This window comes from Lissotriton helveticus, chromosome 2_1 (assembly GCF_964261635.1).
Source record: "Lissotriton helveticus chromosome 2_1, aLisHel1.1, whole genome shotgun sequence".
In the NCBI taxonomy this organism is placed as follows: Eukaryota; Metazoa; Chordata; class Amphibia; order Caudata; family Salamandridae; genus Lissotriton; species Lissotriton helveticus.
In genome coordinates, this window is record NC_136059.1 from 1,118,561,788 (window position 1) to 1,118,575,011 (window position 13,224).

At 41.9% G+C, this 13,224-nt stretch overlaps 1 protein-coding gene across 1 annotated transcript in view; it reads right to left on the reverse strand.

Annotated features, from left to right (window-relative positions):
• METTL14 (methyltransferase 14, N6-adenosine-methyltransferase non-catalytic subunit) overlaps positions 1-12,685 on the reverse strand; it is a 202,156-nt gene extending 189,471 nt beyond the window's left edge. Inside the window, exon 1 of the mRNA XM_078675944.1 lies at positions 12,499-12,685. Within this exon, the coding sequence (XP_078532070.1) occupies positions 12,499-12,564 (66 nt within the window). The 5' untranslated portion in view covers positions 12,565-12,685. The remainder of the gene's footprint in view (positions 1-12,498) is intronic.
• Between the last annotated feature and the right edge of the window lie 539 nt (positions 12,686-13,224).

Genomic DNA, 13,224 nt, shown 5'->3' on the forward strand with positions numbered 1-13,224 from the left:
GGTTTTCATCTATTCTCCACTGTTTACTCCCCAATATCATTGTCTCACCAACTCTGCCCACCACCATTCCACTGATTCTACCCCTTGTGGCATAACATTACCTCCCAGAAACAACGTCCTTGCATTTAACAGACTTAAAAAGCTCACGCATCATGAGCCATAAGTGTGCTTTTTAATATAACGAGTACAATGGCACTATGGTCTTGCGCTGTATAATAACCACAATCAAAGTGAAAGTACAGGAGAAGAGCATGAAGGCAAGAGTAGGGTCCAAGATCAGTTCATGGAAACAAAGGATACGAGGTGTAAACTAAGAGGCTGAAATGTGTGTTGGGGAGGAGGGGGCGGGGGGGGGAGAGAGTGAGCTAGAGAAGCAGAAGGACAGAGGAGAGAAAGTTGGGGTAGGCAGAAGCAAACAGCTGAAGCACACAATTGCAAACAAGGCGTATAACAAAGGATTGGGATAGACAGGAGGGAGGACAATGGCGAGGAGAGGGAGGAAGGTGAATGTGTGTGTACACAAAAAAGAGATCGGCAGCCACTATCTATTGTTTCTTCAAATGGTATCTAATCTCGTCAGAAGTCATTTGATCACAAATGCTGGGTTCAGACATTATTTAGTAAGCGTGGTTTACTTCCAGAATGTTCAAATTCATTTCATTTCTTCAGACATGTCATATGTCAAAAAGTCTTATTTGCAAGTATACAAAATTGTTCACATCAACGTAGCCAAAGCGTTTTGTCTCTTTTCCTCGAGATTTCTTCAGGGCTTTGTCCTTTTTGAAATATTTTACTCAGGACATCTGCTCTGATTGATTTGTTCAAAGAGATCCTTAGTTAATGAAATCGAGGCCTTCAGTATTGTGGTGTATGTGCACCGTCTCCGGGTTTGGAGTCTCCAAACCCGGAGATGCACATACACCACAATACTGATCTGGTTCCATTGCTGATATGCGTCAGTATTAAAAAAAGCTGCTGGTCTTGAAATTTGAAGGATTCAACTGAAGGCCTCGATTTCATTAACTAAGGATTTCTTTGGACAAATCAATGAGAACAGATGACCTGAGTAAAATGTTTCATTAGATAGTGAGTGCGGATAGATTTTTTTGTATATAAGTATGTGGATTGTATCCACTTGTAAGGACCCAGGCGGCTGTACTCCCCTGATCAAAGCACCACTTCTTTATACTATACCCTACATTTAGATAGGTGCAGCATCGAGAGTCTAAGCCTCTTTCTGTAAATCGCTTGAGGTGAATACGTTTGTGTATATGTGTGCATATATAATCTGTTTGCCTGAATAAACCCGTGGAACTTTTACCTGCAGACCTGGTGTAGCTCGTCTTTTTGCCCAGAAATCGGCGAAATCTCTGTGGAATATATATATATGTCCATGAGGAAGGGGCGTTCTGGCCCCGAAACGCGTCTGACTCTAGCCAATTTTTTGGGAAGTGGCTGTGGAGTTGCTCGGGAGCTGCATTGACCCGGAGGGCGGGGTGTGTCGCGGTGAGCCTTTCCGAAGCGCGAAGGCGTCTTGCTCCTACTATATATATATATATATATATATATATATATATATATATAATGGCGGTGGTGCAGGGCGTTATTTCAAAATAAAATAGCATTGCACCAAATCTGGGTCTGCGTCCGTTGTTTGGAGTGGTGAAGAGTGTTACGAAACGGAGAAAGCAGCATATATATATATATATATATACATATATATATATATATATATATATATACACATATATATATATATACACATATATATATATATACACATATATATATATACACATATATATATGTGTGTGTATATATATACACAGGAAAACATGTGGGGGTGACTGCGTGATTATAAACTTTAAACATCCGCAACACGTTGCGACGGTCCTCCTTAGAGCGGCCTCAATCACGCAGTCAGAGACTGATGTTGTTGTAAGGCCATTGGGATTTTTCTACAACCATCTAAACAGGCTACACTCAGTCAACAGTTGGGAAGGTCCTTCTAACAATAATAATTACCATACTAATGTAAATAGACCAGGGCCACAAACCCCCTGTTTCCCCCATCAGGATGGTTCTTTTGTTACACCAATGCATATGATGAATTTGCCCCATGGCGGGAATAGATTTTTAGCACATGTATCTAATCCCCCATTAGTAAGTGATAGTTTTATGTCACCCGTTAATGGGATGTTCTATCAAGTCCCAACTCAGAATAGGTTCCAGTCATTGAGTTTTCTGGACCAAAACGATTGACATAAGAGTAACTTAGTCCGGCTGAGGGATAATGCTGGAGAGCTACAGAAGTCCTTAACTGATGAGATTAATATTGTGAATAATGATTGTATGATAATTGGGGGCGTTGAGGAGCATTCAGAGCTTAATATAGAGCATTTTAATGTAAATAATATCGTGTCCGTATCTGTTGATGAGATGCCAAATGTCACCCTAGCAAGGGCCAAGGTAACATGTCATATTGCCAGCTGGAACATCGCTGGTTTGATGGCCAAAGAGGTTATGCTGGGCTGGAAAGATTTTACTGGTTTATTTGATATTATTTGTTTACAGGAAACATGGTGTAAAGAATATAAGGGGAGCGATGGCTTTGTTTCCTATGAGCTGCCTGCATTGGCCTCACCACATGGGAGACCTAAAGGAGGTCTGCTAGTTATGATTTCAGTGAAGTTACCCGTATTAGTTAAAAAGTATGTAAAAGTGGGGGTTCATTCCCAAATCCTCTGGCTTGCGCAAGGTGAACGTAGAAATGTTCTGTTGATCAATTTCTACAATAATATATTTGATGGCACAAGGCACACAGTGATAAATGATTTACATAAAGTAGTGTGTAACCTTGTAGAGAATTTTAATGGTGTTTATGAATTTATTTTTGTGGGGGATTTTAATGTTTCTATTTGCCCCTTATCATCCCAGAATCTATGTGGTGTATATAATCATCCAGGGGAAGCTCAAGTCCATTTTCCCCACCATCTGTATGGTGAGACCCTGAATAACTTTTTGTTAGATTATAACATGGAAATCATGGAAAATATAAAGAATGATTTGGGAGAAAGTGTCCCAACATTCAAAGGGAGGGGGGCCAATACGGTAATTGATTTTATATGTATGTCTACCAACCTAACCCAAACGTGTTCCGATGTCAAGGTGGTTGATGTAATGCTGAGCGATCATAATTGCTTAACCACTGAAGTTAAGCTCTGGTATACTACCGCCACCCCCAACTCGGGTACAATTGTTAATATTGAACCATATAGAATTAATGGAGTTAGGCTGAGGTGGAAGGGTGACAAAGCCGATGTAACATCTGATTCCATTATCACTAGTTGTATAATGGAAATCTCGGCAATTCTCGAACAGGAGAAAATAGATATTGCCAGCATCGACCACTTTGACAGAATTAATTTTATTATCAGGAAGAAGTTCACTAAAGAGGTGGGGCACGTAAATAGACAAAATAGGGGTTGGTTTGACCACGCATGTTCAAATGCCCGGAGAGATCTTAAAAAAGCTTTATCTGCCAAACCACGAGTCAAGTGTTTAGTGATTCAACTAAGGCAGGATTTTAAACTGGCTCTTAAACGGCGAAAGTCTGAGTTGCAGCAGGAAGCTTGGGACAATCTAAGCCAAGCAGCAGAACATAGGAACTGCAACTTATTTTGGTCTACTGTAAATAGCCCCTTCCTCAAAGATGAGGAGGCTCCAGTGCTCACATCTAATGTGAGCATAGACTCTTGGATCCAACATTTCTCGACCATATTTGATTCTGGCAATAGTAAAGTTACCGTAGGAAAAGGATGGCCCATAGTTGCACTAGATATAACAGTAGAGGAAGTTATGGTTAGTATAAGAGCTAGTAAGGGAGGTAAGGCCCAAGGACCTGATGGGGTCCCTATAGATGTCTATAGGACCGCCCCGGAGATTTGGGGCCCCCTATTAGCTAAAATCTTTAATGCAGCGGTCTGCTCCAAAATACCATCTACTTGGGCAGAATCTATTATAATCCCTATATACAAGAAAGGAGATCGGGGGGGAAGCAAAAAATTACCGACCAATATCCCTACTGGACTCATCAGTAAAAATTATGAGCCGTGTTCTTTTAGTCAGATTAGAGGAATGGGCAGAGTCGAACGAGATTTTAACTAATAGTCAGTTTGGCTTCAGAAAGGGGCGTGGAACTATAAAGCAGTGCTTAAATCTACAACTCCTGGTCGGGAAGTATACCCAGGCTAAAAAAGGGTCCCTGTATTTATGCTTCGCCGACTTAAGCAGTGCCTTTGATATGGTTGACCACGCCCTACTCTGGGCCAAACTGATTGATATGGGAGCTCCAGACAGTATAGTATATTTTCTAGCCCGCCTGTATGAAAAACTTAGCACCAGTGTCCGATATGGGCCAAAAGGGGAATGCACAAATAAGTTTAGGATAGGGAGGGGAATCAGGCAGGGGTGTGTTTTAGCACCCCTACTGTTCACCCTCTTCATTAATGAGGTGGATGCTGTTTTACAAACAGTATCGGCGGATGTCCCAAGAGTAAATGGCCTTGACATCCCTGTGTTGCTCTATGCGGACGACGCAGTGTTGCTGTCCAGGACCCCCATGGGCCTTCAACGGTTGATGGACAGGTTTGTCCTGTTCATCAAAGACAGGAAATTGGTGATCAATAGGTCCAAGACCTATGTGATGGAATGTTCAGGACGAGCTACGACTAAAACGAAAGTTAACTCCCATTATTTTATTGAAGGAGAACAGGTTTTAAAAGTAGACAATTTTTGCTATTTGGGGATCAATTTCTCAAAAAATGGTAGCTGGGACATTGAACACAGAGTGGTTAAAACTAAGATGATCAGAAGTGCCAATGGGGTCTTTGTTTTTGCAAAGAAATTGGGTAACAGACGTATAGCAGATATGCTAAAAATATATCAATCGAAATGCCTATCTGCGGCCCTTTACGGGGCAGGAGTCTGGGGTGTGACATCTGCTGGGGGCCTTCAGATAGAGGAGAACAACTTCTTGAAAAGGCTCCTTTGCCTACCCAAATCTACATCTAATACCCTGGTCCACAAGGAAACGGGGACACACTTCCTGGAAGATTTAATCATGTTAAGACCCTTATTGCTGTGGCGATCTGTTTGGCTGAACGAAGGCACGTCACTAAACAGAGCTATTATTGAGGATTGCCTCACCTTGGACCAGCACCTAAAGATCCCCTGGCTTAAATATAATATCGAAAATTTTCAAAATGTTTTCGGATATTCTGTGCTCAATGATCGGTGTTGTGCATCTGATAACTCCAAATCAAATATGAAAATTATGTTTTTGAATCACTGTAAAGAGAGGCGTGCCCTGGAAGATGTAAAACTCTCTACCTGTAAATTGTACAATGGCCTGAATGAGTATAGTGGACTTCACCCTTATTTGACCCAGGTGTCTAGAGTCTCACACCAGTTTGTTCTCACTAGATTAAGGATGGGAACGGTTCATCATCTGGTTGCGTGCCCCGATGTAAAATCACGCCCGGTGGGACCATGTCCATGTGACTGTAAGACCGAACAGAGCACTATGCACTTTCTTTTTTCTTGTCCCTTGTACAGTGAATTACGGAAAATTTATTTAAAACCTATTTTGAAAAGATTTGGAACAAGATCAATTACCGAATCCATGAAATTGCTTTTTAATATGCATCATCCGGACATTTGCTTTTTTACAGCTACTTTCCTACTCAAGGCTATTGGTGCTAGGAAAAGTATGAGTTTTTAAGTTTGGTTTTAAACTATTTATTCCATCTCACACTGGATAATTACTGTACTTGTGTATTCTTTTTATGTTTTGTATTTTTTAATAATGAAATGTTTGCCATGTAACTGTTATGCTTTTATGGACATGTTTTTTATGTTCCGAATAAAGCTCTATGAAATGAAATATATACACATATATATATGTGTGTGTATATATATATATATATATATATATATATATATATATATTTATTTATTTAATCAAAAGGTGATTAATCCCTTCGAGTTAGATGCAATCTGAACAGGTGCATTTTTAGATGCTGGCGGAATGAAAGCAGAGCAAGGTTAGTTCAGAGGTCATTGGGGAGAGACTTCCACAGAAAGTACCACTCCTGCCGAGGATTGGTGCAGTACATAAGTGGATTTAAAGCTTGAGGTTCGTGGTAGAAGGTTGTTTATGTTTCGGAGCCTTCTCATACAACCTGAAAGTTTTAAGATACTAGCACGGTAAGGTAAAGGTTGGGGTGTACTGATTTGTAAACTATGCATCCTAAAGAAATTGTAATCTCACATAAATGGGGAGCGATTGTGACTCATTGAGGACATGAGTCGTATGATCCAATTTCTTCTGAAATCACAATTGTGAATATGCCATGAAGGATAGTTTTGAGGGGCCAGAGGGAGTTATGGGAGAGGGCAGCTAGTGAAGCATTACCAAAGTTCAGCCATCACAGTAATGAAGCATGGGCTGTGTTTTCTACAGGAGAAGGATAAAAAAGGCTTGCTGTTCAAAGATGAGTTTGCCATATGCTGATTTTATTTACATGTGTGATCATGGATAAGGAGGAATTTAGTGGGACCTCAAGTGAAATAACTGTGGGTGAAAGTGGAAGTCTACAATATTTAGTTGTTTTAACCACTCTAGGTTGTATTTATTTCTGTGTTTTCGTGTGTACAAGATGACTTTTGTTTTGGGGAATTGAGAGCAAGTTCTCATAATTCGATTTCTGCATGTTTACAATAATAAATCGGACAATGAGTCATCAAGTAGTGATGAGGTTATGTGGTAGCTTTGAGTGTCATCTGAGCATGCATGGATTGAGACACCTGTTCTTTCACACACTCCAGAGAGTGGCTTCAGGTATAAGCTGTTAAATGTGATGGGTAAAATAGACCATTGGGGCCCCACAAGTAATGGAAGTAGACTCAGAGATATTATTTCCAATATTTAGATCTAGCCATGAGCTATCTCGCCAAACCGGTTTTCCAAATAATTCACATATAATATACATACACTGAGCGACTTTTGGTGATCTTGCTTCATTCCTTTGTCTGTTCAACTGTCAATTGTTTAAGTGACATTGTAGCTGCCAACAATCTAAGTGTGTAGTCGGGAGATTAATTTTTTCTTGTCCTCTGCACAAAAAAAAATAATAGTAAAATGCCTGGTACAACTGAAAGCCTTGATGGTGAACGATTTTTTGAATGAACGTTTTTATTCCATCCAGAGTGGCTACAGTTAGATGGTAGCCTGTTTTATTTTCATTTTAATGCCATATTCTTCAAATGAAAATGTAAAACCAAAAGAAATGAACCATTGCAGCCGCATGTCAATGCCTGTTACAAACTGTGACCAGATGGATAATAATGAGGTAAACTAATTTAGTACTGTAGCCTTTACCCTGACACACTGTTTATGTAGAGATAGCAGACAGTATTATGCCCCATTGTATTAAACACATCGGTGAGGTCCAGTTGAACTGAAGGCCGGAGCCCCCACCATTCAAAGCATAACATCCGGAACTTTTAATGAGGCAGTGTCAGTGCCATTACACATTCCGAATTCTCACTGATGCAGTGAGACAGTTACCAGCATTGATGTAGTCTCTTAGCTGTAAAGGGACACATTTCCAAATAGTCCTTGCCTAGTCAAGGAATATTTGAGATAGGGTGGTTAGTTGGACAGCAGCTCATGGTTCCGTTTTCTTTTCTTATTAAGTAAGTGTATTGATTTGACCTTAAGTTCCTTGGCGACGAAAAGCACTGCTGATTTCCCACCAGGCATCAGCAATGCAAGATACATTTGCCTTGATTATGGTTGCTGGTATGGCGTCCCTGTAGTAAGAAGTGATTTTTGATGATGAAGGTGAGGTCATCCATTTGAACTAATATGAAGCAATTTGGTGCATTTGTCTTCTTAGGAAAAGTCTGGATGAACCAGTCTTGGGAGCAGAGCACGCTCACAGAAAAATAATTTTGGTATTAAAGTAGTCCAGAAACTCATTACACTTGTTGGAAGACTAGTGTCAGAGGTGAGATGTTGGCATGGATGAATTGGACGTATAGAAAACTCCAATCAATTGCTTACTTGAGAATTGTTTTCTTTTAATATTTAGTTTAAAGGAAAACCAAGGTGAGAGGGAAATAGGCGTGTTTTGCTTTAGCTGCAGTATCACTGTGTTTGCTACCCGAGAAAGAAGTCTGTTGTAAGTATCAACAATGGCTCCATGTTGCAATTTTGGAGGAGAGTGAGGCTTTTTGGGACAAGAGGCATTTGTGTTTATTCACAGAATTTGAAGCACTGTTTCCATATTTGTGGGAGTGGTGATTAGAGGAAATGAAAGGGTGATGGGTAATGGTCCAATCAGATTACCTCTATTGGAAAGCTGAAGTAAACCATGACAGGATTGGCAATGATGAGATCAAGGATCCAGCCAGCCTTGGATGTGTATAGGAAGAGATGTGTGCTGCTGAAGGTCACGCAGTTGGAAGAAGGGTTTTACAGGACTGAAGAGTTTGCATTTTTCATTCCCCAAGTTGAACACCGTTCTTTGACAGCATTTGGCAAGAGACAATTTATTCCAGAATTTGCAGTTTAAAACCAGGTTGAGAGAGTCGATGTGTAAGAAGGGGGTGTAAAATGGAGAGATCTAGATTGCAACTTTGCAGCAGTCAAAGAAGGGTGAAGGATATCCTTGTGTCCATTTGATTGATGATTTGTTAATCACTGCAGTGCCACCACCAAGCTTGGATCGTCTGTACTTACAAATTACCACAGTTTTGGAAGACTAAAGAGTCCAGGACGAAATTGAAGTATTCGTTCATCCAGGATTCAGTGATGGACAGATTATGTATAACCCCTTTTGACCCTCACCCCACATATCCTAACCTACCTTCTACTAGAAGACATACCAGTGGTACCACAACCCTGGAACACTGCACTCCCTCGTGCTTTCTTTACACCTCCTACAATTGTGTTTTTTTCCTAACAGCCCCCTTCACCAGACTAGGCTCCATATTGCCCACATTACCACAATTAAAGCATTTACCTGTCTGCTCTTGACCCCATCTTTCATTTAGACGGATTACAAATTAATGTTTTTTTTATTATCTTTTCTATAAAGGGGAAACCGTGTCAAGTGCATTTGTTTCAATATTAACATATTGTGAATGGAGAAGTAAATCTGCTTCATAGATTTGAGGCCACAAGCCTATGTTGCTTTTCGGTGATGTATTGAAAACCCTGGTGGTTCAAACTTTTAAGTAGCTGGAACACTTTTTCAATGTTTAGCGAACAGGTTTGACACCCATAGATCTCTGGATCTCATTTGCCAGTCACACAATTATTTGCACCCCAGCTCACCTCCTTCCATGTCCCCTACACCGTCACCCAACAATGCTTTGCAGCCACCCTTCCCCCACCAATCTTTACTTTCACATCAGACTTCTCACCTGGAACACTGGACCAACAGCCCAAATTACGCTCAACGTTGCCACCCTAAAAAACAACCTTCTACTCAAAGGTAATTCGCCAAACTCCTCCAACAACAAACCCAACCACATCATCACCCATTGCATAATACCACATGACAATCTAAGCAAGTTTCCCGAGTAGAAGCCTTCTCAAATTCTACCCTCACCCCCACCTTCCACTACCATGGCTGCACATTTCAAACTGGATATTAGTTACTGGAACAAAGTGGTAGTGTTTCATCTGTGACACAGTAAATCACTCCTATTCTTTTAACAACCCTATGATGCACTATACTAGTTATAGTTCACCCCTACGATGTATTCTACTAGTTAAAGTTCAGCTTTTAACCTTGTTAGAATGTCCCAAAAATCACAGCATGTGCTGTTGACCTAAAACCCAGGGCAGGCTAAAGGTGCTGCACATGGCATGGGCCTTGGTAGGTATGTAGAGTCACTACTGTTGTCTCTAAAGCTCTTGTAAAATATACTAACAACACATGTTTAACATTCAGTTTCACAGCACCATTCCACCAATACAGCAGTTCTACTGAGCTCCTGTTTTTAGGTTTCGCCTGGCGTCCGCTGCGCAGCAGCATTCGCGCAGGCGAAAACTTTTGAGAAGAGTATGGTGCCTTTGTCACGCCTCTCACTTCCATTGGCTAGCTCCATAAATGGAGGCTAGCCATTGGAAGTGAGATCTGTCCGTCATGGTCCGAGGCGATTCGTGGGCGTTCCGGCGATGTTTTTCTCATCCTGCCCCTTTTAGAACGTCATGCGGCGGTGGGCGGATGTTATTTTTTTTTTTTTGGGACGCCATGTTTTGATCATTTGCCGGAAGATGTCCAGGTGAGTGCTGTTTTATTTTTCTTGCCTTCTTTTGCCCTTCCCGCCCCCCCCTCCCGCTGTCCGTTTGCCCGTTCCCGCCCCCCCTCCCGCTGTCCGTTTGCCGCCCGCGCTATGCTGCAACCTCCCACGCCACTGCCCCCCGGCCACCGTCCCTGCGAACCACAGAGACATGTTTTGGATGCTACACTTTGTGCGATTTTCTTTTCATGTAGGTGTATGCTTTTAGGATTCACCGCCACCACTTAGCTCAAGGGTTTGTTTGTGTTCTTTGTTCATGCTTTGTTAGCGCGGGACTCGGTTCAGGGACACTCTGCTTTGTGCAATTTGCTTTTAATGTAGGCGTATACTTTGCCCCCCCCTCCCGCTGTCCGTTTGCCCCCTCCCGCTGTCCGTTTGCCCGTTCCCACCCCCCCTCCCGCTGTCCCTGTGCCGCCCGCGCTACTGCAACCTCCCACGCCACTGCCCCCCGGCCACAGTCCCTGCGAACCACGGAGGCATGTTTTGGATGCTACACTTTGTGCGATTTTCTTTTCATGTAGGTGTATGCTTTTAGGATTCACCGCCACCACTTCGCTCAAGGGTTTGTTTGTGTGCTTTTTTCATGCTTTGTTAGCGCGGGACTCGGTTCAGGGACACTCTGCTTTGTGCAATTTTCTTTTAATGTAGGCGTATGCTTTTTGGGACCTTCCGCCGTGCATTAATGAAATCGAACACTCCCTAAAGTGTTACCTCAGACTGAGCTCTTTCCACGGCACACAAATCACCTGCTCAAATTAGGCACTGCCCCAATGAAAAATCTTTTATTGAACCTTTTTCTAAAATGGCATCTTCCATGGAACATCACACGTCCTTCTGCTATATTTATAACCCTGAAGTGTGCGAGTGTCTGTCACAAGTATTTACATCCTCCTCTAGGCCAGATTATTTGTCTAGGCAGAGAGCACTGAGAGCTGGTGGGGGTGGCATGGTCTTCCCAAAAGCTAAAGCATGTGTATCAAATAAATGTTTTATTATGTTGTCTCCCGGTGTAAGCTTTGTGAAGTTCTACCCAAACACTCCTCAGTTACCACAGCTAGCAAGACATTACATGTGTTTTTTTGGAAATACATCACTTTCTTGTATAACCGGTAACACATTCTCATAAGCTAATGCATGCAACCAATTTGCACTAACGTGCCTACTTGTCAATTTTACTTACTCCACCTGAATTTTCGTAGTCTCTATTACACTCATGCTTTACCACAGCTAGCCAGACATTACATGTGTTGTTTTTTTGGCAATACACTAAACCTTTTTGTTGCATTCTGATTTAAACATGCTCATCTGACGGGTTTTGTTTTTAAATTCAGAATTATAATAACTTTTGTTTATTAAGTCTGCGGGCTAAGCTTTTGATGTTTGCATTTGATTCTGGTGTGCTGTTGAAAGTGAAAGGGCACTTTGTCACCTAAAATACGCTTTTAGGATAGCGCATACAGTACATCTTGCTGTTCGCCTTGCTTTGTATTGGTAAACCTTCCAGTTTGTAGCTTTTGTCAAAATTTGTTTTTTGCTTTCTGCCCAAAACAAGATGTGTGGTAGTAATTGCTGTCTGCTGAGCTCGTCTGTAGGGTACAATAGGTCTCACATTGCGAGAGATTGAGCTAATGGCAATGTAAATGACAAAACCAACACATAAATACAAATGTTGTCATTTACAATGCCAATAGCTCTAACTTTTCCAAAGGCGAAACCATTGCATTGTAAATGCTTGTTTTCCACATGCAGCCAGGACCGATGCTGGGAGCATTTATTCTTAACCGTAGGAGTCCGCAAAGAGGGTGACATCAGAAGTGATCGAGAATTGATCCCAAATGAAGATTACGTTTTCTTGGAAAAGGTTTGCAGGCTGGGTTAGTCAACAGAAGTCTATGGGCGATATTGCTTCATTGTAACAGGACGAGGAGTTCCGAAAAGGCAATACGCTCAAAACGAAAGTAAAGCCCATCAGATGATGGTGTCACCTCCAAATGATGGGCAGTAGAATGGCAATGACATATGCCTGTTACGTTGCTTGGACTTCGGTGCAAATCATACGTCTTTAAGCGGCGGCAAACGCGCGGCGACTTTCATTCCAGACTGAAAGCCAGACTCGCTCACCTGCTGAGCCAGAAGCTGGCGGCGCAGCTTCTGCCTCTCGCGGATCTCCTGCAGGCGCTGGTCCATGGCTTCAGAGTCTTCTTGCTTGCCGCTAAGTTCCAAACAGGAGGCGGCGCGCACGTCGCGCGTGGCGGTATTACGTCACAGAGTCCCGGTGCGCACAGTACGGACAGCCTGCCGGAGAAAACTCATGGAGGTGAACGAACTAGAGAAGGGCTGAAGTGGAAGATGTGGTGGAATCTGGCGGCCATCTTTAAGGAGCATCACAATATAGATTGCATCGCAAGCTGCCGTTGATGTGGGGAAACGGACATCAAACTAGCGTTTTGCAGGTCTCTGCTCTTCTTTGTATTTAAAAGAAACGATATGTCCTAGGATTCCATAAGAAGATGCTGAACAGAAAAAAGTAACATAGTTACGAAATAGTTATACGTGCTGCATATGTGATGTAGTATAAAAGCACATTTTCATTATTTATGTTTTCCCAGTACTTTCACGTCCATTGTTGTAGTTCATAAACGTACTGCTAGTTGTCTGTGTACACGAAAGTGGTGACTTAGTTGCCTTTTTTAGAGAAGTTCTTCCGTGTTAAGCTCGTCTACCATTACAATATACAGAGACTCACTGATTGCGAGTGTTGATAACTGGTATGTTTTGTTAAATTATATTATGAGTACTTCTAAAGCGCACGACTCGCATGGGAGGTATCCTGGCACTAACAAGAGA